Raw genomic sequence first — 26,669 nt, 5'->3', positions numbered from 1 at the left:
ACTTACTTTATCAGAATCCGTCGCTCCCCAAGCGAAACAGGTGCACAATTGGGAAAACAATCCCTCCAAAGTTTGCTATATTCGCGCTTCGAAATATTCAAATCGCCATTGTTTTAGTAGCAAATGCGCATGCGCTTGTCAGCCAAACTCGCACTGCGCACGCGCATAAGCACGCACATGCTTCGAGTTATGCAAAATAATCATGGCTGAAGATATTTATAACACTCGAATATCCTCATGTTTTATTCATTTTGATGGCGTTACGGAGCAACTTTGCAAAGTTACACGCCAAAGGCTTAAGAAATTTCTTGAGTGTAGGTCCAAATGGGCCAAACTTAAATGTCAACAAGCTGAAATAGCTAAGAAATCTTACGAAAACATCGATGACGGATCTGTCAATTCATACATGGAGAAGAACCCTGACAGCATTAACTTAGAATGGTACCATCATATGAAATGCTGGAAGAGATTTTGTGATGAAGAGAAGATCCGTAGACAACAGCGAAAGGAAGAAAAAGGAAAAGGCACTAGCTCTGAAACTGTAACTCCTACCAAGGCCTACATGTGAAGTGGAACCAATGGAACCAAGGCGAAAAATTACACGACAATCAGTCGCAGACGTTAATAAGACCCTGCCTAAAAGAAACGAGCATGTACTTCCAGAGATATGTATTGTTTGTGGAAGAGATTCCTCTTGGTTCTCACTAGACAAGGTATGGTCATTTTGATAGATATAATTATACTAGTGCAATGTGCACTAGTAGCTAGTGCAATGTGCACTAGTAGCACAGCATTCTCGAGTTTGGTTTTAAAATATCTTGAATTGTGGTCAATAAGTTTATTTAGGCTTAGGGTAAAGTAGTTTCTAATGCTACAAACATCCAACTGTGTTATTAGCAGATATTTTTTAATAGTTTTGTTCACACCAGGTGACTAAGAAGAGAAGAAGAACCCCACTCATGTTGGCAGAAACAATTGATGCTGGTCTTCTACGTACAGCTGCCGAGAGAAAGAATGATGAACGGATACTCGTGCAAATCCGGGGGAAAGACTGTGTAGCACTGGACGTCCGCTATCACAAAGTTTGCTACTGCAATTATACAAATTTTCTCACCAGAGAGACAAAGAAGCAATTGGAGACTGAAAGATCTACAGTGTACGAGAAGTCTTATGATGTCTTCTGTAAGAAAGTAATCGAGACTGAGGTCATCGCAAATAAGCAAATAAGGTACATGAAAGATTTGCTGGAGAAATTTGTTATCATTGCTAAGGACACCGAGAATGTGGATGCATCTAAATATAGAGCTTTTAAACTCAAGCAACGACTGATGAAAAGTTATCCCCAACTTGTGTTCTATGTACCGAAAATGAGAAATGTTAGTGAGATTGTATATGTGGAAAATTTGGATTCTTCCGAATTGGTTGAGGAACATATGTCAAACAAGTCAGAAAACAACGATGAAGACTTTGATGAAGAGAGCTATACCGGTACCATTATGATGATGATCTGAATTCCAACACAGAAACTGAGGGAAATTCTAAAGTCAATGAGTTACAAATTCTATACAATGCTGCATTGATTCTTCGCCAAAAGGTCCAAGATATACCAAAACTGAATCTTCCTTGGCCACCATTGGCATCTGATTTGACAATGGATAATGTGCAAAAAGTGGTTCCATGTGAACTTTTTAATGTATTGGCTTGGACTTGTGGATTCTCTTCAGAGCCAACTTTAAGTGAGTACGTGCCAATTGAGGGCAAGAACAGTTCCAAACTATCAATTGTACAAGACCTTGTGAATTTAGCATCTGGGGGAAGGAATCCTACACCCAAGAGCATAGCACTTGCCATGGCACTTAGACAACTGACAGGTTCAGCCTCAGTAATTTCTCTATTGAGTGGCTTTGGACATTGCATGTCACACTCATTTGTATTGTGCCATGAAACTGCCCTTGCACAGATGAATATATCCAATGATTCTGCCAAATTTGGTAGGAAATATTTTTGCTTTTCGGGAAGCAAATTTTGTTTCTGCATTAAAAGCCAATGTTTCCAGATGTGGGAGACAGGGAGACATTGGAGCAAACATTGAAAATCACGAATATTTTCGCGACAATGTTTCTTGCTGCGTTTGGCCAAGGCTATATTTAAGCGAAATATTTAACTTGTTTCTTGATTGTGTGAGTTGTATGTATATTTATATATTCTCCGTCCTGTTTGATACAGGTGGGTTTTTTACCTCACAAATTTTTATTGAATTAAGATGTTAATAAGTAGAATTATACGTTAAAACGGTATTTTGAAACAATAGCCAATAAATTGAAGTGATTTAGCATATGAGCAAGCAAAATGTACAATGTGTTTTAACAATATTTATTGTGTGTGTATTTATTCGTTAATATTACAAGGTTTGATCTTTATTCCGTGATTTTATTTTGTTATTTTTACACGGGAAATCGGGGAAAACCCACAGGGAAAATCCATTTTTCCTGTCTGCGCGTGCGCAGTGCGAGTTTGGCTGACAAGCGCATGCGTATTTGCTACTAAAACAATGGCGGTTCGAATATTTCGAAGCGCGAATATAGCAAACTTTGGAGGGATTTTTTTCCCATTTGTGCACCTGTTTCACTTGGGGAGCGACGGATTCTGATAAAGTAAGTTTTTATCTATTGATTCATGTGAAAATTATGTAGTTTCACGAGGGGTGCAACGGAATTGCATCTTTTGGATGCTCATCCTACGGCCTACATGTATTTCGCTATTTAACGGTTGATTCTATGACATTTATCGTTATAAACTTACCAGAACTATCCGAGGCAATCTTTTCATCACGTATTCTGATGTAGTAAATGATTTCAATACAAGATTTTGTTCAATTTCAATAAAAATTATCATTCACGCGATGTGCATCACCAATCTTCACTCCTTGTTTTCAAATCTCCATTATGAATATATAATGAGAGGAATTTAACTCCAAAAACGGAGTTAATTTCTCTAACCCCTCTAGATGGGATTATTTTGGCATACTAATCAACGTTCGAAGACCTCGTTACTCCACCGAGGAGTTAATATAACTCTAAAAGTGGTGTCAAAATAGCACCAAAATTTAACACCCCGAAAAATGAAATTTGGGGGTGTTAAAATAACTCCCTGAAAATAACAGTGAATTGACGTTGCGTTTTGTACGAATAGTAATGAATATATAGTTTAATTATCTGCATGTCAACGGTAGCTACCACACTATAGCTAAGAAACCTAGCTTGCCTAGAAACTTTGGTATTTAAAACTGGTTTTAAAACTTATTCAAATCGGACAAGTTCAGTGGCTTTGTAAACGGTCGTTCTGCTTAATAACTGTTGGGTAATACTGAATTTTAACTATTCTGCATTGGTGATTAAGAGCATACAGTTTCATATCTTTTGCAAAAAAAGATATTTAAAGATTTTTTACAAAATATACCATGCACTCCGAAGAATACTCATGGACGCCATGCAAACATGTATCTTTTATATAATATCATTAGGAGTACGTTGAATATGATTAGTTTCAAAACATCAATCATACTTCATGCAAGGCAATTATTCTCACACAGTTGCATGCTTCACATGCGCATGCATCTAAAGTAAAATAGACGGTAAAAGGTAATATTTGGTCGGGCTACCAAAGTTTTGTATACAGCCGGAGCTAATGGAATAACGGAGTATTTTACCAATGGGGTTGGACATTTATTCAAATGCCGTCTTTTGTTTTTTTTCAATCTTCTCGCTCAGTGTCAAAGAAAGATCTTTTGCATTATGATCAACTTTTGATCTATGTAAGAAAATGCAACAAAATCACCAGAGCTTAAAAGAGCGTAGTAAGTAGTAGAAATGCAAAGTTTGGTAACGAAATATTGTAAAATACGCAAAATATAGCTTTGTAAATCTGGCAAATTTTGTATAGATGTTAGAGTCTCCCCGCCCATTCCCAATTTTTCGGAATAGATATTGACGCCATTTGTCCCGCTATGTAAATTTCGATTTATTATATAATTAATAATTTCTTTAGAAATTCATTGCTTTCACAGTCAATGAACACCAAAATATTAGCATAGGTCAACTAGGTACTATCGAAAACGATTTCGAAAAATATAACATCGCCCCAAAAAAATATAAGATCTTAGATTGCTTATAAGTATATTATTTTACTTTGTTTTAGATTAGTGATATTTTCAGATTCACTATACGTATACTTCCTGAATGGCAGAAGCATTTTCCGTAACTGGAGAAGCTTTCCGAGCTACTGCATCGGTCACTGGGGGAAAATTTGTGATCACCATCGGCACTGACAATGTAGAAGTGGCAAGAAGTGTGCAAAACAGTCACTAAACTAGGCCTAGGTCTAGGTGCTCTCTATGCTGGTTATAGTTTGTTAAAACCATTAGTAGATGCTGCAGTTACAAAAGCTCTGGGTGGCAAACGCGATGATCAGGACGCACGTGACATTCGACCAGGATGTTTGTATGTTGACTTACATTGTTTCACAGACGAAAGGTTTCTGGAAGTCTTGGCGGATTACGAATCAGGAAGGATGAAGGAACGCTTGCAGGAAGAACTGACGTTGGTTGGAATTAAAGTGAAAGGACTTAAGGTGAAGATTGAGAACATGGAGAAGGTGAATGAGAGAAGGGCCGCCATAAAAACGAGGCATATAATCGACCAAATAGCGAGTTGACTTAATTTGCCGGTGCGAGTGAGAAAGTATGATTACGTGCGACATGCCAGTCGCGGGGTAAGCAGACCAATCATGCAGCTCATTCGTTAGTCTCATTTCGTGTCCCGCTTCGCCGAGCTAACTTGTGAAAAAGCGATTACAGTTGTTGGCAATTTCTATCTCGTCTAATCAAGTTGACTCGCAAAGCTAGGACCGTGGTCCCGGACAAGACGAAACAACTCGCTCGCTTCCCAAGTAACCCAAATGCTTATAATTATTTAGGTTAAACATTTAAGAAGCGGGTCACTCAGCAAAGCGGTCCAACTCTTTTAGCCGGGTCAACTCGCCTCATGTAATCGACCGCTAAGTTCATTTGCGAGACTGCAATATGAAACAGAACATAATTTATATATACTGCTGGGCTACCTATTGTTGGGTAGAACATTTTCTGCAAGGTTTTTTAAACTTCTCTCACATATCAGAAAAGTAGACATTTTGTAAATGTCTTCATCTGTCTGCAATGGGGGTATATTCCCTTGAAACAACCCCGAAAATTTGCGACGACTCAAGGTAAAATCCCGAAGGTACAGTTCGGATTTCTACAGATAGGGGACGGAAGTATTTTCAACCCGGGGTTAGTATTTGTGAGAATAAAAAACAAAACAAGAGCACTGGGGTTTTATTGTAAATCAGGGCTGAGAATTATCTCATGCTGCCAGAAAACCAAAAAAATAATTCCTTAGGGTTTTTTTCTGTTATTTTATACTATAGATTCTTTTAATGTAGGGGAACAAGCAACCGCAAAATGCAGTCTTTTACACATCCAGAATTATATCGGATTGCTGTAGAAATTCGAGGGAATTGGGAAGATTTTGCTCTTCTCACTGGGAAATTTGACATTGCCGAAATTACGAACATTCAACTTGATAACAACTACCATGACAACGTGCAGAAGGCAATCAACATGTTGTTCCATTACACGCACGGGGGAGGCTCCAGGGAAGGTTTAGTCAAAGCTTTGAAAGAAGCGAAGAAAAATGATTTAGCGGGCAAAGTTCGATCCAAGTATTATCAAAAGTGTAAGTATTGTTTTTACAAGTTTTTCGAGTTTTGTTTATTATATTTATGTACATAGCAGTTTGGCCCTTCGTATATAAAAAGTTGAGATGACGTACTATGAATGCAGGAGGTCATCATGCCAGCAATATTTAAGGCGCTGAAGTTAGACAGAACGATGAATTCTTTGATGCGCTTTTTACCTCGCCTAGCCAGGATAACTCGCTCCAGATAAACATGCATGCAGGCTCTCAGTCATTAAATATTCGTCTCGTTAGCTAGAAATAGATTGGTTTTTTTCAGTCAACTAACTCTAAAATATTAGCATAGCGCAACTAAATCGTTATAGGTTGCATCGCTACGTTACTGCCAGTCGCCACTATTATCATCGTATATCTTATGGAACTGCCAATATTTATAGGGTTTGAGGAGAATACCGAAATTCAGCCATCTGCAACCACTTCGAAAGAAATTCTTCAGTTACCTGAAAGTAAGCTTCAAGTGAAGTCAGTCTTGAGACTTGTTTAACTCATTGAAAGAAAGCGGCGCTAGCCGTTTGTTGCAGTGGCGTAACTAGAACGATAATTGGAGTAGCTTACAATAGAAATCCGTCGGGCAGAACTGAATATATGAATATTCATCCCCCCCCCCCCAAGTATCGTTCTAGTTACGCCCCGATCTGTTGTTAGGATGCAGGTGAAATTTTGGCGAGTAATGATGTAAGTTTATCGAATGTAATGTTTTATGCGAATGTTCAAAGTACTGCATTTTACAAAGCAACCTTTATTTAATATAAGTTTCGAGCCTCTATAGATGTCAAGTTACGCCCACTCACTTGCTATTCTTCTCGCACTCTTGCAGTATTGCAAAATACTTCCATGAAACAAACCATGGAATAATTGCTGCATGATAACAAAACATTTTGTTGTCGCTTAAATCATCCTCGTGAATAGGAGCTTTAAGATGGGTTGTTCTTTCGTAGTCTCACTAGGTCGTGCATGCAAAAACGGATGGAATTTTTTCCGCAGTAACACCAGAGAAAGGTTGGATGTATTCTCTACACTTTTCTTGAATTGTTCTTTGTCACTGTCGATGCAAAAACCAACCGAGCTAGATTCAACAAACTCTGTCCGCCTCCTTGTAGTTGTTTTTTCTTGAAGGTAGTTAAGTAAATCAGCTGAGTAAATTTAATTGAAAAAAATCACTAGTACTATCAGATAGATAGCGCTTCAAACATTTGTATACAACGGGCCCCTGGTAAAAAGTTTAATTCGATTAATTACTGTTCAATCCGCTTTTTCATATGCAAAATTTGATTCGAAATACGATAGATATAAGTTTCGTGGTTTAGTGACGTCTATGTTTCTTGTATAGGTCCTACTCCTTGTACTAGGGAAAGAGTATCTTCAATGCAGAGATTGCGAAGGGTGAAACCAGATCAGCCATTAATAAAAATATTCCAGCGAAGAAGTCAGACATCTTTGAAGGGTGACAATTTAACAAAGGCAAGACAGGTTATTTTTGATTTGAGATATTTTTGTCATTTCGGATTAGAATGGTTAAAATTAATCACACAATTAGATTGCCCATGTCGTCCGTAACATCAATTTTGATATATTCTATGTCATAACAAGTCAAAATAGCATCTAGATTATGCAACACGGCAGGGAAACAAATATGGGAACAATGTAATAAAAGGACAATTTAATGCCCGTAGGTTATTAACAGACGGAATTTTCAGGATATTATTAAGTTTAATCATTTAACGTTTACGTATTGGGTGAAAGGAGAGTTTTTTGGCTTTCCAACTATACCTTATTTTTAACTGGGATTACAAAATGCTCAAATACATGTATTGTAAGCGAAATCAGTGTTCAGTGGTCTAAATGAAAAGTTAGTTTGAGCGTGATGCGTGTATGCATGCGTTAATAGGAATCTATATTCACTTCGAATAATTGCATTATAATTGTATCATTATTATCTTTAATTTTATTATTTTGTAGTATTAAAATGTGATCTCTTGTTCAGAAGTTTTTAGCCGCCAAAATATAGGCAAACAAGGCAAACAAACAAATTCAGGAATTGAAGTTAAAAAACTTATATAATACTCCATTATTTTAAAAAAGAAAATGCACTTTCTAATTTTCCAATTTTTCAAGCCTGGTTCCAAGAGTGTCAACACACCCGAGTTTCGCAGAAAGTTTGAACCTTGGAATGAAGAAGCTACTGCTTCGGGTAAAGCTACGGAGCAAACCACTTGTTTCTAAAAATTACGGGTAGGACGCGTATTAGCCACATTGTATATTGTAACTGTATGTTATTATAAAAATTAGAGCAAGTGTAATATTTGAGAAAAAACTCTAATTACCTTAAGTTCGAATTGAAGTTGAAACTTTAATCCTTATATACTCTCAACATAGATTGATTGACATCAGATTGATAGATGACGTCATGTTGTGAGTATATAATTATAAAGTTCAAGGTTTCAGCATCAGATCACCCCTGATGAAGACACTAGACACTAGATAGAGTGTCGAAACGTTGAGTCGTGAATGTAAACTTTGTGTGGTGATTACTTTCATTAAATAAACCGAGTAGCGATAATTGCGATACCTTGCGGTAGCGCTGACCAATTTACTTGTATCATCTTTATTTCTTCCCAAATAAGGCTTTAATAACTATGTATAGTTTCGCCATTTTGAGTCGAGTAGAATTAAACTGATAGCATTTTTTTATTCTGTAAATTTCGCCTTTTTTGCAGGGACAAGAAAAACAGATAAGTAATGTGCTTCAACAGGGAGCCAGCCATAAACGTGAATTAACATGCGCAAAGCATAGAAGGGCGAGGGTCCTCTAACGGATACCAATATAAGTATATATATATATATATATATATATATATATATATATATATATATATATATATATATATATATATATATATATATATATGCACTTAGAATCGTATACGAGTAGAGTGCTCGATATACCGAAGTATAGAGCTAATAAGACTAATAATACCCCATTTGCAAAAACGTTGGCCGCAGATAGATAGATAGATAGATACTCGAAATCTAATTAGAATTGCATATGTTGTGTAATATTATAGAAATGCCATGCTAATGTAATGATATGCAATTCTAATTAGACTTCGAGTATCTATCAATCTATCTATCTGCGGCCAACGTTTTGCAAATGGGTGTATATATATATATATATATATATATATATATATATATATACTGTATATATATATATATATATATATATATATATATATATATATATATATATATATATATGTATGTATATATATTAGGCAGTTGTTATACCTTATTCGTAGTAAAACTATTTAATGTTCAGATAAAGGAAAAAACAATAAAACTAAATACAGAATTTAAAAAGAAAAGAACAACTAAATAGGGAATTTATTTCGAGTGTTGAGAATACTATCGAACGAGTGAGCGCAGCGAACGAATTAGATATCTTTCTCAACATGACAAATAAATTCCATATTTCCAAGCAGTGTTATTATCATGAATAACCGCACATGTGCATGTTATTATCGCTTTCCAAAATGGCGGATTCGTCAATAAAACACTACATATTATATAATAAATGTTTTTAATGTAAAGATTTGTTCACACGATTGACTTCTGATGGATGTTTTATATTCCGCTGACATGCAAAGTATATGCATGGGCAGCAAATGGAACCGATGGAATGCTGGAACCGATAGAATGCTGTTTTGGATTGTGTGATCGATGTATATAGAAAACAACGTATATAGAATTATTCGATTAATGATATAATGTAATTGGTTTAATAATCCGTTTGGCAGTAAAAACTGAATTACACGGTATAAATAACTACAATTAATACCATATATAACAACTAACTAATAATATTTAAAGGTGATAAAACTTCTACAACGATCAGTGTTTGCAAAAATCTTAGGAACATTGTCAAATCTTAAGTCATAATTGTGATCCCTAGGAATATTAAAATCATTGCTGAAAATTTGTTCAAGTGGATTATTACGTGACTGAGTTCGTATTCGTTTAGCGAATTTCTTACAATGATTAGATCTTCTAATATGCAAATGTTCTAAGCCTGATAACTTCAAGGCGTCTTCATCGGACAAAAGGGGGTATATTATCCGTAAGGCCAGTTTCTGGATCGACTCTACCAAATTGGAAACGCCCTGAGACAAATTTGACAAAACAGGCGATGGCCATGCATATTCAACCCAAAATCGAATAAACGAAACGTATACATGGATAAGAACCTGCTGGCTAACACCAACTCTCTTTAATTTCCTTAAAGCGAAAATCGAGAAATTCGCCTTCTTAAGGACATAATCGATGTGAGAACCCCAAGCTAAGTCGGCAGATAATATTACACCAAGCAATTTAAACGTGGATACTCTTTCAACAACCGTTCCTGAAGCGTGCAACGGAGGAGTATTAGAATGTATGTCATATACTTCAAGAAAAACACGAGCATCTCTTTACATTTTTTGGGATTTAATTCCATGCATTCCCCATTTTCCAGCATAATCAGAAATCTCATTCACAACCAATGGTAAAAGGCCAGAGGAGCAACGAGGAATAATCTCCACAGCCGTAGTATCATCCATGTGAAGGATATTATTAGCATATTACGTGGGCTGTGTACAAAGGCCGCATGGTTGTATAAATAACGATTCTACAAGTTCTCAACTAGATTCTTAGTCTTGATTTCATATTGAACGGATCTGCGGGGACAGGGTTTTTATGTGCTGTCGAACGGCGACGTGATATAGTCCAATTGAAATAAACGTGATAAAGCAAGGATTTGCGAGTTTTGAGGCGTCACCCGTCAGGCGGTTTAGTAAACTCTACCGCACGTTACGTCTGATCCATTACAATCCACGTACTTGATACGACCAGACCAGTCTTTGAGAAGGGAATTAACCAAACTTGCGAAGAGAAGAGGGCCAAGTTTAGTGCCTTGAGGGAGACCACCATTAACTCTCTTCCACGATGACGTTACACTACCAAGCTTTACACATTGCTCTCTATCTGTTAAAAAAGGCTTTAATCCAACGTAATATAACTGGATGGACGTTTAGATTCGTGAGTTCAGCGATGAATACGTTATGGTAAGGGAGGTCGAAGCTACGCTGATCGACTGAGCGAAATTTTCCTGCGAATATTCTGTAATTTCTTGGTATCTACCGAAGACTTATTGCCTTTTTTTGAAAGTTTGTTTATCGGATTATCTTTTTGAAATAATTTTGGACAAAATAATGGAAAATCTGCAGAACAGGAAAAGAAAAAAGAAGAGAATTGCACCGTCAAAGAGAGATAAAAAATTCAATTTAAGATGGCGGCGAACAACACGTCATAACCCTGGTGCTTCCCAGAAGAAACTTGAAGATTCACAAAGCAAGTCAGTTAGTAAAACGTCTTGCCACAGTGACTCTGATAAAGAAGGTACAATTTTTATGGATTTGGAAATACTTTTTGGTGCATATGATGAACTATTGAAATGCCCTGACTGTGGTAGTCATACAAGATCTCATGTTGACATAAAAAAGAAGAATGGTTTCTCGCTCTTTCTTCAATTATATATCGTTCTACAATGCGATAATCCCGAATGTGACTGGAAGTATTGCTTTCATACATCACAAAAGAAAGGGCCCTCATACAATGTGAACACAAGAGCAGTCTTGGCCTTCAGAGAAATTGGTCGTGGACACAGTGCCATGAAAACATTTACTAAAATCATGAACATGCCACCACCACCAACCAGCCGGAACTTCACTAAAATCCAAAGTAACAAACTTTTGCCAGTTGTGAAACAATTGGCAAATGACAGCATGGTCACCAATGCCACAAATGTGAAAGAGGTTTGTGGAAATGATATGGGAGAGTGTGGGATTTCCCTAGATGGAAGTTGGCAAAGACGCGGTCATACATCACACAATGGTGTTGTTACTGCCATATTATTGGATACACAGAAGTGTCTTCATGTAGAAGTCTTATCTGATAAGTGTAAAGCTAAGAATGTCAGAAATGGGAGAAAAAAGTGAACGACCCCAAGTACCCAGAGTGGAAAGCCAACCACCTGTGCAAGATCAACCACACTGGAAGTGCGAACAGTATGGAAGCACCTGGTGCTGTTCGAATTTTCCAGCGGTCGTATATATCACGAAGACTCAAATACAAGAGTATGCTTGGGGATGGGGATTCATCTACATACAATAAGATTGTAGAGAGTATGCCCTATGGCGAGGACTGCATGCCTGACAAGCTGGAATGTATAGGACATGTACAAAAAAGAGTTGGAAGTATAGAATGCGAAAGTTAAAGAATTCAAGTAAAGGGGTGAAGTTTAGTGATGGAAAAGGTTTAGGTGGTAAGGAAAGATTAACAGTTGGAAAGATTGATGTCTTGAAAAATTATCATGGGCTAGCAGTAAGGGAGAATTTGGATGATATCAGTAAAATGGCTACATCTATTCAAGCGGTATTATATCATGTTGCCTTGACAGATTCAGATCCACAACATCACCTGTGTCCTGATAAGAGAGATGAAGAGACTTATAAACACAAGAATGGTATTCCTGATGCTATTTTTGAAGTTATGAAACCAATTTTTAATGATCTGAGCAATCCAGCCCTTTTCCAAAAGTGCACCCACGGTATGACTCAAAACGTCAATGAGTGTCTGAATGGCCTAATTTGGGAGAGATGTCCCAAAACAACTTATGTGGAACAGGAGACTGTTCAATTGGCTACTTCCTTAGCAGTGCTAAAATTCAATGATGGAGACATATCCTATGTGAAGCTGTTTGAAGACTTAAAGCGGGTTCTGTAATCGCTGCATGCTGACAATCGATACTGAGCCCAGTGCCTTTGTTGCGTGATACTTCTGGAACCAATGTCCGTTCTTAGGCATCGTTTTTAACTTTGAGTGTCGTTCACTTTAATTGATTAATTCTAGTTTAGCGCATTAATAATTAATGAAATAAGTACTTTTAATTGCTGTGTTACACACCGTAGTAACACCAATTACTGTGTTCACAAACCGATGGTGATGTTAAAGATGTAATGGTCTGTTCACACGATCCAATTTTGTTGGATCCAATTCACTTCTGATGGATGTTTTATAGCCTGTTGTCTTGTAATGTATATGAGCAGCAAATCCACTGAAGCCAATGAAGTACTGCTTTATCGATAACCGACTATATTTCATACGTCACATGTGAATTGGATCCAACAAAATTGGATCGTGTGAACAGACCTTAACCGCAAGTCCATGACCAGGTCTTCCATAATATTTTCGTATATTAACTTTTGAAAGCAACATATAATTTGTGCAATTCATGAGAAACCATTTCCCCACACGGGAATTCCTTTGACTGTGGAAACTTTTCCTTGAACAATTTTCAATAGTGGCGGACACTTACATTAGCGCTACAACAACGTACGATAAACGTGTCCGATAAGCTCTATATATGTTTACTGTATAGCGGAGTGAACAAGGTGCTTAGGCAATCAAACTTTAACTATTACATTGTTAGAGGTGATTTCAATAGTTTTGTATAAAAATTATCCCTGTATATTATCGTTGATCGGAATTTGATCTAAAACATTTCTATTGTAATTATCTTATTATGCATGTGTGCCATCAGCTTGACTGAAATGTTTGGCTCTGGCGATAATTTTTTTGAAAAATAAACGTTGTTGGGACCTACAAGTTGTTTGGCATAAGCATTTTTATGCATGATGCCAGTAAAAATTTTTTTGTAACCACATATGATTTTATGAGCAATATTTGCCAATATGGATAACAAAATTTAAATTTACAACTCAAGAACAATGACCTTCATTGAACATAGCCCTTTTCTCTCGCAATTTTTTTGTATTTAGCATTTTTTGGGACACCATGTTTTCCTCCTTGCTAGACTTTATCTTAGGCTAGGCAATAGTTATATCTAAGAAAACCTTGTTTATGTCAACGATAAATACTGCTCTACCATAATAATTTATATGTCTAAAACGCAGCACTGTCTCTAGTGTTATCTTAATGCATATCTACATTATAGCAGGTCTTATGAAACTTGGTCACTTCAAAATACAACCATACGTCTTACGCAAAGTACTAACCTTGTTGGTTGTAAAAGTCCAAATTCCATACGCGTTTAAAACAGATCGATTCAGCAGCTTTTTTGCGGTCATTGGAAGCTATTTCAACATACAATCATTCCGTGGCCGTCAACCTAGAGCGATATAAATTACAATTTGCAACTCGTAAGCGCTATTGCTCAAACTACTGTCCACGAAACTTCCAATAAACACAAATGTACCGGTGTTTCTTAAAATCGGGCCTTTGATTAATCTTCTCAGCTTTACAGTAGCTACGTGAATAATATTTTGAAAGTCTGAAATACACGATATTTTGACGCCTCGCTTCTCCCAGTTATACATGTGGTCCCTAGCGCCGTCAGCAAAGCGCCAGAGCAGGCCTGGGCTCTAAATAGTCGCCATTGTCGTAAACATCTCATTGATTTCAAGGTGGCCGATGTGATGGAATATTGCTACTTATTTGCATTTGACGATGACCGATTTAAAAAAAGAAACTAAGGTTTCTCCGGATTATATCACGCAATAAAAATGACATCACTGACATGTTCATGCAGGACAATTATGAAAATATATAAACTAGGCTGAGGCCTGACTCATACTTGTCTAAGAATCTTCTGACAGACAAATAATTTTAGATATCAACAATGTCAATGACAAACAATTAAATTCCCGATTCTTAGGATTTGAGTGAATCAGGCCTCATACAATGTAGGAGCCGCGTCAGCATAATTTGTAGCACTATAATTTAACTATAATTTTTATGCTTCCCAAGAAGAACGGCATAACAACAAACCTGTACATGTAAATAGGGTACCTTTTGTTCGAGCCTACTGTATGAAATTATATAACGAAAACATCAAAACAAATTATAGCGCATTTGGGTGCCTCAAAGTAATATATGCTTGCTGACATGGCATTTGTATATATCTTCATGTTACAATATTACTTTGCGAGCTGTTGCGAATAGTGAGGGAATAAAACACCATTTTTGTGTGTCAGGTGTTGAACCAGGTGTTGAAAAGTGCACATATTTTTCCCTTTATATAATTTAATCGATATGATGATAATTTTGTTTCATCCGTAAGACGATAGACCTTAAGGCATAATGACGTATCAAGACCACTGCATAATGGATAATGACCACTGCAGGGAATTCTGGATTTAGTAGTCACTAGTAGGGAAAAATTTTCCTTCAAAATTTCCAAATTTTACTTCGAAAACTTCAAAATTTCCCGCCGTGATTATACTAAGACCAGAATTCCCTGCAGGTTTCACGGCTTCTTACGTCATTATATGCATGCACATTGGAAATGCAAAATATTACTAAGAAGCACAATTATTCTTGCAACTTCCTTATTCAGCGACGTCGTAATTGTCACTAGAAAGTGTATCAGACCCGGATTAGTTCAAATTTTTATTCCCATTTTATTGCTTAAGGTAAGACAACTTTCTTTATGCATTCGCTGATTCTGGTAAATGCGTAAAAGCGGTTTTCAGCTCGCGACAATTACGCATATACTCCAATGTGTCGCGGCAGGTGTTGTAGACATAGAGCAGTTATTTTCACGCTGGATTTTCTAACATACGACAAGATGCTAAAATTCCTTAGTCCTGTTAAATATAAAGACTGATTACTTCGCTATGGCAGCGTTAATTCACACGGTACCAGATTCGTTTGTCACGACAGCTTCGTTTGCCCTTAGGAAGCGACGATTATTACCAAGTGATTATTAATTTATTTTATTTGGCAGCCATATTTATTCAGATCTCGGACTTTAAAAATATCCACTGTCTTCTTTTAACTTCAAAATTTAACCTGTTCTAGTCGCATTCAAATTAACAGTGATAAACTTTCAGAATATTAAATGTATACGCAGAATTGTCGTTACGTTTTGCACGAATAGTTGTGAATTATATAGTTTAAATTATCTGTCAACGGTTGCTTAGGCGCCAAGGCTAAAGCCTAAACTCTTAAATATTAGACTCTGTAGTATGGCTGAGAAACTTTGGTAGAATTTCGGGTTTTAAAACAGGTAAATATGGTCAATTTTCATTCAAATCGTAGCTACTTTATATGGTCGTTCTGCATGATAATTCTGTAAGGATGCATGTTAATTGTTGGGTGGTGAGTAATTTGAACTTTGCTTCATTGGTGATTAAGAGCGCACAGTTTCAAAATCTTTGCCTAGAAATAAATATCTTTTCAAAGGATTTTCATAAAATACAGTACCAATTGTGTTGTGTATTCTCTTACAAAAATACAGCAAGACTTCCACATATAAAGACAAGTTTTAATCTCTATGTATCCCCCGAACTCTATACAAAGCTGCTATATTTATATCCTCGACATGATGTTAATTACTATGCTAAAATATGCAATTATACATTTATACTTCCACTGCATGCTCCTTCTATACATATTCAAATATTTATACAACACAGGCAGTAACCATTAAATCCCAACATTTTTATCGTTTGTTTTTTTATAAAAAAACTTTTAAAAGCTCTTTTTGTCCAAATTAACCAATACTCTAAATAACTGACTAACGCCAACAACGTTAAAGTTTATTAGTCTTTTAGTTCAAGACAAAATCTTTAAACTTAGGGTTAGGTTTTCGTACACGTTCCGGATCTTCTTAAGGTTGTGGAAGAGGTCTACACGCGGGTCTGGATTGTTTGACGGTTTATGGGTATTATTGAGTGCCTTCGTTGGTGACTAGGGCTGCTCGTCACGTGGCGGTGAAATCTCGATATATTCTGGCTCAACACGCTGAGGCGAGGTTAGGACCTTTCTTGACGGTATAACCTGACGAGGAATGATATCATAATCTGCAGAATGGGTAGGGCTGTTTGACCTCGAGATCACGAGCTCACAAGATTTCCGAATGTGGAGCCGATCTCTTCTATACTGTCTTCCGTTAGCTTCAACTATAAATATAAGATCTTTCATTGTGTTTACCCACGACAGTTCCGCTAGACCAAGGACGTGAACTAGGTTTGACTTTAGTTCTAATGTTTTCTCCTACAACCAAGGGAGGTAAGGGTTTGGAAACTTTTTCATAGCATCGTTTATTTTGTTGTTTCTTCTTCACCGTCGCTTTTACAATTGTTTTGGTGGATATTATGACAGTTTCCAATAACTCAGGCTTAATAGGAAGAGTAGTTTTGGTTCTTCTAGACATCAGTTTCTCATTTGGTGACGCCAGTTCATCAGGGGTGTTTCGCATCTCCAAGACCGTTAGCCAAGGATCGTTACTCATCTTTAGTATCCTCTTCGCTTGTTTCGCTGCTGCCTCTACAACCCCAATCCCTTTTGGATAATATGGCGAAGAGGTATGATGCTGGAAATGTCACTCTTCAGAGAACCTCTTATTTCACTACTTGTATACCTGGCTCCATTGTCTGATATAACAAACTCTGGCACTTCATGTCTCGAGAAAATCTTCTTAGGTTTTTGGGCACTTGTTTCCTGTTCTTCGAGATCCCAGTACTTCGTTAAATTATGAACGACGACAACATATGTGTCGTTCTTGACCGAAAACAAATCTGTGCTAACATATACTGCCATCGACGTTTTGGAATGGGTTGGCTCTGCATCGGTTGTTTGGTTTGATCTGGTTTATGCTCTTGACAGATTTCACAATTATCACACAGATACTTGATATCGTTGGTAAACGTTAATGTTGACAATGTTGAAGTGGCGCGGCACATTTGCGAAACCGCGAGAACGCTGGGACAAGGTTTTGGGCAAGGACTAGGACAAGGGCTGGGAATTGGACTGGGTTTGGGTATAGGTCTAGGTGCCCTGTATGTTGGTAAAAAATATAACATTGCCTCTAATATGTAAGATCTTTGATTGCTTATAAGTATCTTATTTTACTTTGTTATAGATTAGTGATATTTTCAGATTCACTATACGTATACTTCCTGAATGGCAGAAGCATTTTCCGTAACTGGAGAAGCTTTCCGAGCTACTGCATCGGTCACTGGAAGAAAAATTGTGATCACCATTGGCACTGACAATGTAGAAGTGGCAAAAGAAGTGTGCAAAACAGTCACTAAACTAGGCCTAGGTCTAGGCGCTCTGTATGCTGGTTATAGTTTGTTAAAACCATTAATAGATGCTGCAGTTACAAAAGCTCTGGGTGGTAAACGCGATGATCAGGACGCTCGTGACATTCGACCAGGATGTTTGCATGTTGAGTTACATTGTTTCACAGACGAAAGGTTTCTGGAAGTCTTGGCGGATTACGAATCAGGAAGGATGAAGGAACGCTTGCAGGAAGAATTTTCTCTGGTTGGAATTAAAGTGGAAGGACTGAAGGTGAAGATTGACAACATGGAGGAGGTGAAAGTAACAAAGAAAGCGATTGAAAAGAGGTATTAAAAGTCTTTAAGCCTTTTCAGACAGGACATATTTCAAGATAAACACTCAAACGTTGATCAGTAAAATGATTTTGATCAACACTTCTTCAGATACAACTTGTCTTTTCATAAAGATACAACTTGTCTTTTCATTCAACGTCCCCATTTGCGTATATCGATCGACCACTTCACGTAGAGGATTAAAGTCTCTTTAAGGCGACACGATGCTTTGACTTTTCATACTGTATTACAATCCTGATAAGCCCATAGTTTTATTTTCGGGTATTAGAAAGCAAAAAAAATCAAAAACCAAACGCTATAATCGAAAAATTTTTTATCTCATTTTATTTTTGTCCAACAGATGCATTGATGAAAAGGGTTTTTCGTTCAGAAAGGAAAATGTTGAAATATGTGCTACTGAGAGTGGTCTATGGGCGGGGGAGTATGCCGAGGTAATTCAATGTAGCGAAACGAATTTCCGCGCGGGTTTTGCAGAGTCGGATATAATCGATTAGCTGAAAAAACGCGTGAAGTTCGGGCAATCAAAACATTTCTTCCAAGGCCTGACAACAATGGATTTTATGAGGATAACAATTGCATTTTCGACAAATCTAAGAAAGTTTATCGTAGGAGTAACAGCAGCGAACAAAAAAAGCAAATTTAAGTGTATTAGCTGAAGAAGACCTTGAGGAAGCGCTCCGTCAATGCTCATTTCCAGAAAGATCACCTCACCTGAGGGATCTTATGCAAACAAAAGGCAATTCGATCTTTTAGCATGGAAGATATTTACAACCTTTTGATAAAAGACGCAAACCTGTTAAAAAAAGCAGAGCATTTTATGATTCTAGAATTGATTTTAAACTGATCATGTCGAAGAGTTAAAGTCAGTAAGGTCTAAAAGCACTTAAATGTTTCATGAATCCATTGTTATAACGGTTGTAAAATATATCCTTGATTGCGTGAACTTTAACTGAAATATACTTTGAAATCTATCCACGCAAAACCGACATTATATATCAAAGCAAATCTATTCTGCTTACGAGCTAGAACTTCTTTACTTATTCATAGAGAAGTAAGATTAGCCCGGGAATATCGAACAATCTGTCACAGGAATCGTATAATTATATTGATACCATACATTTTCCCTTTTAAAATGTTATTCAATTCAATATATTTAAGCGCCGAAAATATCCTGCAAAAACTGCATACGATTCGTCCGGTATTGGAATCTTGCCACCACAGATAAAAGACTACAAATCGGCATTGGATCTGATAGGAACACGACTGTATGGAAAACCAAGTGATCAGAATCTTTCCGGTTTTGAAAGCACGCATCCTGACGTAAGCGATTTCGGTCAGGCATTAGAGTCGACAGAAAAAGACTTTCAAGTGAAACTAAAGCTTATTGGAGACGATCCTGCAGCAACAGCTGACAGTTATCACAACATTGGAATCTCGCGACACGAGATGAAAGATTACAAGTCAGCGTTGTGGTTACAACGAAAAGCGCTTGAAATCAGATTGAAGTTGTATGGAGAAGATCATCCTTACATGGCTCAAAGTTTTCGAGAAATTGGCAACACACAATATGAGATGAAAGATTACAAATCAGCATTAGAATCGCATCAACGGGCTTATGAAATCAATTTAAACCTGCATAGAGAATATCATCCCGAGACTGCTGAAAGCTGCGACACCATTGGAATTCTACAACATGAATTGAAGAATTACAAATTAGCCTTAGAGTGGAAGCAAAAAGCTCTCAATATTAGATTAAAACTATACGGAGAAGATCATTCACACGTAGCTAAGAGTTATAATAACATCGGAATCACACAACACGCGCTGAAGGATTACAAGTCAGCACTTAGTTCACATCAAAATGCACTTCAAATCAGATTTAAGCTACATGGGGAAGATCATCCTGATACCGCTCAAAGTTATCACGGCATCGGAATCATACAACAAGAGTTGAGAGATTTCAAGTCAGCAATAGAGTCGCAACAAAAGGCACTTCAAATCAGATTAAAGGAGCAGTGTCATCGTGTGCGCATATTTTCTGCGCATAACAAAAAACGAATCGGAAAGTCTCGGATATTGTTCGGTGCGTTAAATAATATTGAACAGTGGCGTCCCCTGAGGCAAGCTCGACGGTACAAAACTATGCATATTTTCTTGTCTACTCAACATAAATACCAAATGCATATCATGTTTCTTAAATTAGCGCAGGTTGAATATTGTAAGTGCAAGAGCTCTTGTAGCGTGAAGCGAAAACCGAATACGAATCGAGGATGCCCTTGCAAAGGTTCAAATATGGATTGCTCTGTAGCGTGCAAATGCGGCACTCGTGCTAAACCTTGCAAGAATAAGGTAAGCTTGAAATAAATTATTTTTCTGTTTTACAATTTCTTCACATTTCTAATATATGGCGTTGTTTCAGAAAGCGGCAGCAAACTATGAAGGTGAAAGTCGGGGGAAACCAACGAACAGTAAAGTTAGACGTATGAATCAGCAAGGGTTTCGCCTCACTCACGAGCCAAGAGAGACAGAGGAAATACAAAGAGAAAAAGAAAATAAGGATGTAAAGGTAGACAGTTTCTTTAATAACTTATTTTTATTCAATTACTGATATATACTGATTGCGTTGGTCAAGATTAATATAGTTTTGGTAATATATGTAAACAATGTCCAATCAATTTTTCAAACTAGTTCTTAAAACTAACTACACCGAGGGTTAGGATAAAGGCTTTAATTTGCCCTAGGACTTTGTAGCCACACTGGATGAAGATATGGTTCGAAAATTGGCTATTCGCAGTCTTAGACGAGGCATCGGAAGCATGGATATATTCATACATTGCTTATTATGGATGATGATCTTGTGGAAGAGGATGAAGACATGGGTGAATTTGGAGCACAGTCTGAAGAGGAAACTGAGCAACCAAATACTCCTGATCTGCCTCAAAACCAACCCTCTGCACAAGGGCCAGATTGGTGCAAATGTGGATATTGTCAACCCATGCCACAAGAAATCGAAAATCGATGTTGTAAACTAAAGAGCTGCATATCGTTGACATCAAGGTTTGAAAAATTGTGTCTTGATCCTGATGTCTTACAGCTGTGCATACGGAATTCCAGCGACATAAGGAATGATCGAGAGGATAATAGTACACGAGCCTTTAGAAAAGCGGCATATAGACAATTTATTCTGGCACGGTATGGGCATCTAGGAAAAGGGAACAGGAGGGTTTGTCCATCTTGCGTAGTATTGAAAATACGAAAACAGTACCCATCCATTACAGGAGTGTATATGGGTTATAGAGAACATTGATTAAGACATTGCATGCATGAACAAGCTTTTATGTTTACTATTATATACAATTTATTTATAGCAACAGTTAATGATACTTATTTCTTCTGTTCAAATCTACTTCTTTTAGGAATTTCTTTTGTGGGAGGTGGAACTATGTGTGCAATTGTTTGGGCAATAAGGCCAGGGTCACTTTCATTCAGAGGCACACTTCGTGTGACACTGTCATTATCATCTTCTCTGCTTCTGAAAACCTTTGCAATTAGTAATGGGATGTAGTCATAGCCCTTTTCCACTTTCACAACCTTTACATCCCATTTTCTTGTTCTAGGGTTGTATTTCCGTGTGACCATCACATCTCCAGTACTCTTGTTCTTAGCTTGTGGGAGATTAATGTGAAAGTTCCAATCTATAGCTGTCAATTGCTTTCTTGCCTTGAATGCTCTGTAACTAGATGCCATCATACATATATTATTTTAGAACTGTCCTAAGATAGACAAGACATGATTAATGCTTGAACATGTAGTAGAGGCAAACCTGAATGGCATTCTTTTTGGAGTATATACTAAGCTCAGACTGTTTGCACATTCTATGGAGCCTGTATGCCTGTAAAAGTAAAAAAACGGTTTGAAATTTCGCGAGGAGGGGTGGGAGAGGACAGGGGACATTAGTTGGTTAATCATTTGTCTCAAAATAAATGGTGAATATTTATTGTCATCTGGTGGTGATTGATCTAATGATACAATATAATTACCGGAATTGTGTGTAGTACTTGAAGCTTGCAAGCAGGTCAGGATTTAAAATGACTTTTTGAAGTTCAATAAAGTCTGCATCTCTGTTATCAAACCATGGCAAGCTTGTGTCGTGTTCACCATCTTCATGGTCACAAGATCCACCTATCCAATCATGCTCATTGCAGACATGGTGTAGTAATGCAATCCACTTATCCTGAAAATATAGAATGTAATTTTATGATACAAGAATATAATTCTGATTAATATAAGATATTTCTTGGCAAGAAATAATTTCTTATAAGAATTAGGAAAATAATCTTACAGTAATAAGAAAACTATGCTAGAGTAGACTTCGATTTTTTGCAGTGAATACATACTGTACCTGCTTGTCTCTGAATCATCACTTTCTAGATCCCTGTCAGCATTCAAATATTGCAGGGCTGAATAGGAAATGTCATGTTGTCTGCAAAATATTTAATAATACCATTTTTAGAGAGAAATTATTTTTTGACCCTGCTTGATCTAAAAGCAAATGAATTATATATTTTAAGATCTGAAACAATTCTCGTGCATTTTGGTGAAATGAAGAGACAAATTTAGACGAAGGAAATAAATTATATACCTGTTATTTTCATCAGAATTTTCTTCCGATGCATCACCCTCATCATCTGTAAACAATGAAGTGTTTCCCCCAACAGATACAAATGACTCATGGATTGGAGAATATCCAATGCTAGATTGCATAAGGCAACAGATAAAAGTGTTATAAATGTTGTATCGGGTATTGTGATATATAAATAGTAACAGTAAGTAAAGTTAATTTTCACTTATTTCAGGCCTTCATTACTATACCATTCATCGTGTGTTGCCATCTCAACCTCTTGAAAACGTTGAGTATTCTCCACTTCATCATTTTCTTGTTCCCTCATGTTTTCCCGCCAGAATGGGAGACTCGCATATTGCGGGAAGTTTATACAATACATCCTTCATTGTCTTCTTTATCGGTGTTGATATTACGTTTTGGCCTAAATATATACAACTATACGTTGAAGATTAATCGTCTGTTTGCAGTATAAAAACTATGACATCTCAAAACCCTACCTATTGTGTTTATATTTATAATGTTCGAACTTGGTTCAGGGCATTCAGCTGGCTGAATGTATCCCCTTGTTTCATCAGACCTGTATAATAATGATAATCTGCGCATTAATCGAACAGGGCATTTAAAGCTTAATGGCTATTATCCGGGCTATAATGACTATTATACGCGCTATAATGGCTATTATATTTATGCCTACCTTCTTCGATATTCCAGTGAAAGTAGATGTGCTGCAAATTCACTGTCACTACGTAACTCATATCCTGCAATACTTTTGGCATCTTTCCAAGAATTAAATATCGTCAAGGATACAAATATTCTTCTGTGTTCTCTGTCCCAATTTTTCTGTGCATTTCGTCCTTCGTACTTCCTTTTCCGGCCGCAATTATTTCGTTTGCCACCGTGCAAGCCTCTTCGCGAATCCGCCATATTAGACTGGAAAACTTGAAAAACTACGGCAGTAGTTTTTCAAGTTCACGTGCGCAGAAAAGATGCGCACACGATGACACTGCTCCTTTAAAGCTGTATGGAAAAGAGCATTCCGACACTCTGGAGATGTATCGTGAAATCGGTGTTACGCAGCGTTCAATGAAAGACTTCAAAGCAGCATTAGAGTCACATCAATATGTCGTACAAACACAATTGAAACTGCATGGTGAATACCATAATGATACCGCTGTCGCCTATTGCAGCCTGGGAATCACGCAACAAGAGATGAAAGATTACAAGTCTGCATTAGATTCGCATGAGCATGCTTTAAAAATTAGATTAAATCTTTACGGAGAGGATCATCCTGACACCGTGGAGAGTTTTGGCGACATTAGAGCCACACAATGTGAGATGGGAGACAACGAATCTGCATTAGAGTCGCACAACAAAGCTCTTCAAATCAGATTGAAATTGTTTGGAGAAGATCATCCCGACACAGCTGATAGTTATTTCCAAATTGGAAATGTACAAAAGGAAATAAACGATTACAAGTCAGCATTAGGATCTAAGCAAAAAGCTGTACAAATCCTAGATATTGGAGAAGATCATCCTGAGGTAGTTGAATATCATCTTGATATTTCTCAAGCACAAGATCTTTTGAACGATAGAAAGAGCCCTGAACTGGAACAAAAAACGTTGCCAAAATGGGACAAAATCTTGTGGAGAAAATAATCGGAACATTTAACAAAAAGTAAAGTGGACTTTTAGCCTCGTTTACACTACACATCGCCACAGCACAGCGATATTGGGTACCCGTAACAATTTCATCCGTGTTCAGCCTTTGTATGGGTTATCCGCTTTAATCGTAATTTAAATAATGTAGTTGCACATATTTGATCAATTTTATGGAGAATTCTGTAATCGCAAGGAAAATCCCGAAAAAGAGAGACCACTTAATAGCATTCAGTCTTGTTTGTCTTAGGCTTGTTTAGACTGAGTGCTCGAAACTGGAGCGCAATGTCAAAACTGGTTCGTAAAACATGCTGAGCCAGGTGCCTTTGTTACGTGATACCTCTGGAACTATAGTGTCTGTTCTTGGGCATGGTGCCCTTTTCCACTTTGAAGCCTCATTATAGGGGAAATGGCACTCGGTCTTTTGCACTTTAATTCTAGTTTCGCGCATCATTATTTGATAAAATAATTACAATTAATTACTATTATACGTACTAATACTAATTACTGTTTTGAAAACAACGTATAATTTATGCAATCCTCGATGAACCCTTCTCCCATACTGGAACTTTTTTCAAAGGAAACTCTTGACAATGGAAACTCTGCCATGTACAATTTTGAACAAACATTTTGTTCTGGTGAAAACGCGATAAATGATTTTGACAGCTAATCAAATCAGGTTAAAGAAGACTATATAGTATTCGGACATTACTGGACTTTTTCAAGTTTCTAGTTCTTTTGAAACATTCTGAATAGACGAATGTATAGATCATTGGCAGCAACTGGTATCATTTATTTTTCACAAAAAATTGTTGCCAGAGCCAAACATTTCAGTCAAGCTGATGGCATGCAGGCATAATAAGATAATTTCAATGAAAATTTTTCAGATAAAATTCCGATCAACGATGATATATGGAACATAAACAGAGTGTCTAAAAAAACTAAAAACTATTGAAATCATCCGCATAATAATGTACTGAGTTAGAGTTTGAATGCCTAAGCACTTTTTGGGAGCCACAAGTGTATTAATATTTGGCATAAGCCTTTTTATGCTGACAGTAAAATTTGTTTGTACCCATAAATGATTTTATTAACAATATTATTTTACACATTACGAATATGGATAACAATATTTAAATTTACAATGACCATGTCATTTACAATGACCTTCAACATGTCCCTCTTCTCTGGCAATCCATTGTGTTTAGTATTTCATTTTTAAAATCTTATAAATTTAGCATTTAATAAGTTAATCGTCACGGGCAAAATTCGCGAACAAGTCATTCAAATGTTCATATAACAAGAGGTGATTTCAATATAGTTTGGGGTTTTTTGTGGGACCCTGTATTTCGTCCTTGCCAGTTTTTATCTTAGGCTAGGCAATAGTTACATCTAAGAAAACCTTGTTTACATCAACGATAAAATACTGCTCTAACTTAATATTTGTCTAAATGCAGCACTGTGGGCGCGGAGCGGGTGCGAGGTTACTAATTCCGGTCGGACATTAGGAACCCGGGTGAACATAGCTGAATTCAAAGTTGTCCAAATTCTATGTCATGGACGGTCGACGTTGGACCGTTTTGTCAGCTATGCGCATGCGCGACTAACGACTGGTAATCAACAACGTTCGTTCTGATTGGCTAAGATTCAATGAGAATGTTACGTAGCAATTTAACTGTCATTTCGTATAAACTCTTTTGTAATTAAAAGGCGTTTCATGAGCTTTGCGCAAAATAAAACGAGAAGAAAAAAGATAAAGAATGACAAAAAAAGGGTACGTGTTTACTTTTTTATTACTCGTTTACTTTTTATTTTTTTTGGGTGCCTCAAAGGAATGTATGCTTGCTGACATGACATTTGTATAGATTTTTTATATAAGACAATGAAAGTGCATGCATCATTGCATGTTATTGAGAAGCAACAATTATTCTCGCAACTTCCAAGTACAGCGACGTCGTAATTGTGACAAGAAAGTGTATCAGGCACGGATTTGTTCAAAAATGTTTTTATGCCCATTTTATTGCTTAAGGTAAGACAATTTCCTTTATGCATTTGCTGATTCTGGTAAATGCGTAAAAAGCGGTTTTCAGCTAGCCGCTGAAATTACTTTACTATGGCTGC

At 36.9% G+C, this 26,669-nt stretch overlaps 4 protein-coding genes and 1 long non-coding RNA gene across 6 annotated transcripts; 3 read left to right on the top strand and 2 right to left on the bottom strand.

Annotated features, from left to right (window-relative positions):
* Window positions 1-578: 578 nt before the first annotated feature.
* Window positions 579-1,771, top strand: LOC114536635. Its single transcript, XM_028557988.1, has 2 exons — window positions 579-713; window positions 930-1,771. Exons 1-2 carry the CDS (start codon window positions 579-581, stop codon window positions 1,509-1,511), a joined length of 717 nt encoding a protein of 238 aa, XP_028413789.1. The 3' UTR covers window positions 1,512-1,771.
* Window positions 1,772-17,813: 16,042 nt separating this feature from the next.
* LOC114536650 (nephrocystin-3-like) lies at window positions 17,814-20,387 on the top strand. Its single transcript, XM_028558002.1, has 4 exons — window positions 17,814-18,262; window positions 18,609-18,699; window positions 19,427-20,232; window positions 20,375-20,387. The coding sequence occupies exons 1-4, from the start codon at window positions 17,814-17,816 to the stop codon at window positions 20,385-20,387; spliced, it is 1,359 nt and encodes a 452-aa protein (XP_028413803.1).
* Window positions 20,385-21,323, top strand: LOC114536636. 2 transcript variants are annotated; one of them, XM_028557990.1, is made up of 4 exons: window positions 20,385-20,400; window positions 20,477-20,617; window positions 20,688-20,834; window positions 21,010-21,323. In XM_028557990.1, the coding sequence occupies exons 2-4, from the start codon at window positions 20,561-20,563 to the stop codon at window positions 21,298-21,300; spliced, it is 495 nt and encodes a 164-aa protein (XP_028413791.1). In that variant the 5' UTR covers window positions 20,385-20,400; window positions 20,477-20,560; the 3' UTR covers window positions 21,301-21,323. The 2 variants fall into 2 exon arrangements, with proteins under 2 accessions (XP_028413791.1, XP_028413790.1); XM_028557989.1 differs by having other exon boundaries at window positions 20,388-20,617.
* A 307-nt stretch (window positions 21,324-21,630) lies between these two features.
* Window positions 21,631-22,498, bottom strand: LOC114536637. Its single transcript, XM_028557991.1, has 3 exons — window positions 22,309-22,498; window positions 22,092-22,160; window positions 21,631-22,004 (listed from the first exon to the last, which is right to left on the bottom strand). The coding sequence occupies exons 2-3, from the start codon at window positions 22,100-22,102 to the stop codon at window positions 21,653-21,655; spliced, it is 363 nt and encodes a 120-aa protein (XP_028413792.1). The 5' UTR covers window positions 22,103-22,160; window positions 22,309-22,498; the 3' UTR covers window positions 21,631-21,652.
* A 109-nt stretch (window positions 22,499-22,607) lies between these two features.
* Window positions 22,608-23,207, bottom strand: LOC114536638. Its single transcript, XR_003688470.1, has 3 exons — window positions 23,141-23,207; window positions 22,911-23,021; window positions 22,608-22,751 (listed from the first exon to the last, which is right to left on the bottom strand). It is a non-coding gene; the product is annotated as an uncharacterized LOC114536638 (long non-coding RNA).
* Between the last annotated feature and the right edge of the window lie 3,462 nt (window positions 23,208-26,669).

Source organism: Dendronephthya gigantea, unplaced genomic scaffold (genome assembly GCF_004324835.1).
Source record: "Dendronephthya gigantea isolate DGI-Jeju-01 unplaced genomic scaffold, DenGig_1.0 000142F, whole genome shotgun sequence".
In the NCBI taxonomy this organism is placed as follows: domain Eukaryota; kingdom Metazoa; phylum Cnidaria; class Anthozoa; order Malacalcyonacea; family Nephtheidae; genus Dendronephthya; species Dendronephthya gigantea.
The sequence above is the reverse complement of the archived record's forward strand: the minus strand, read 5'-3'. Positions and strand labels throughout refer to the sequence as shown.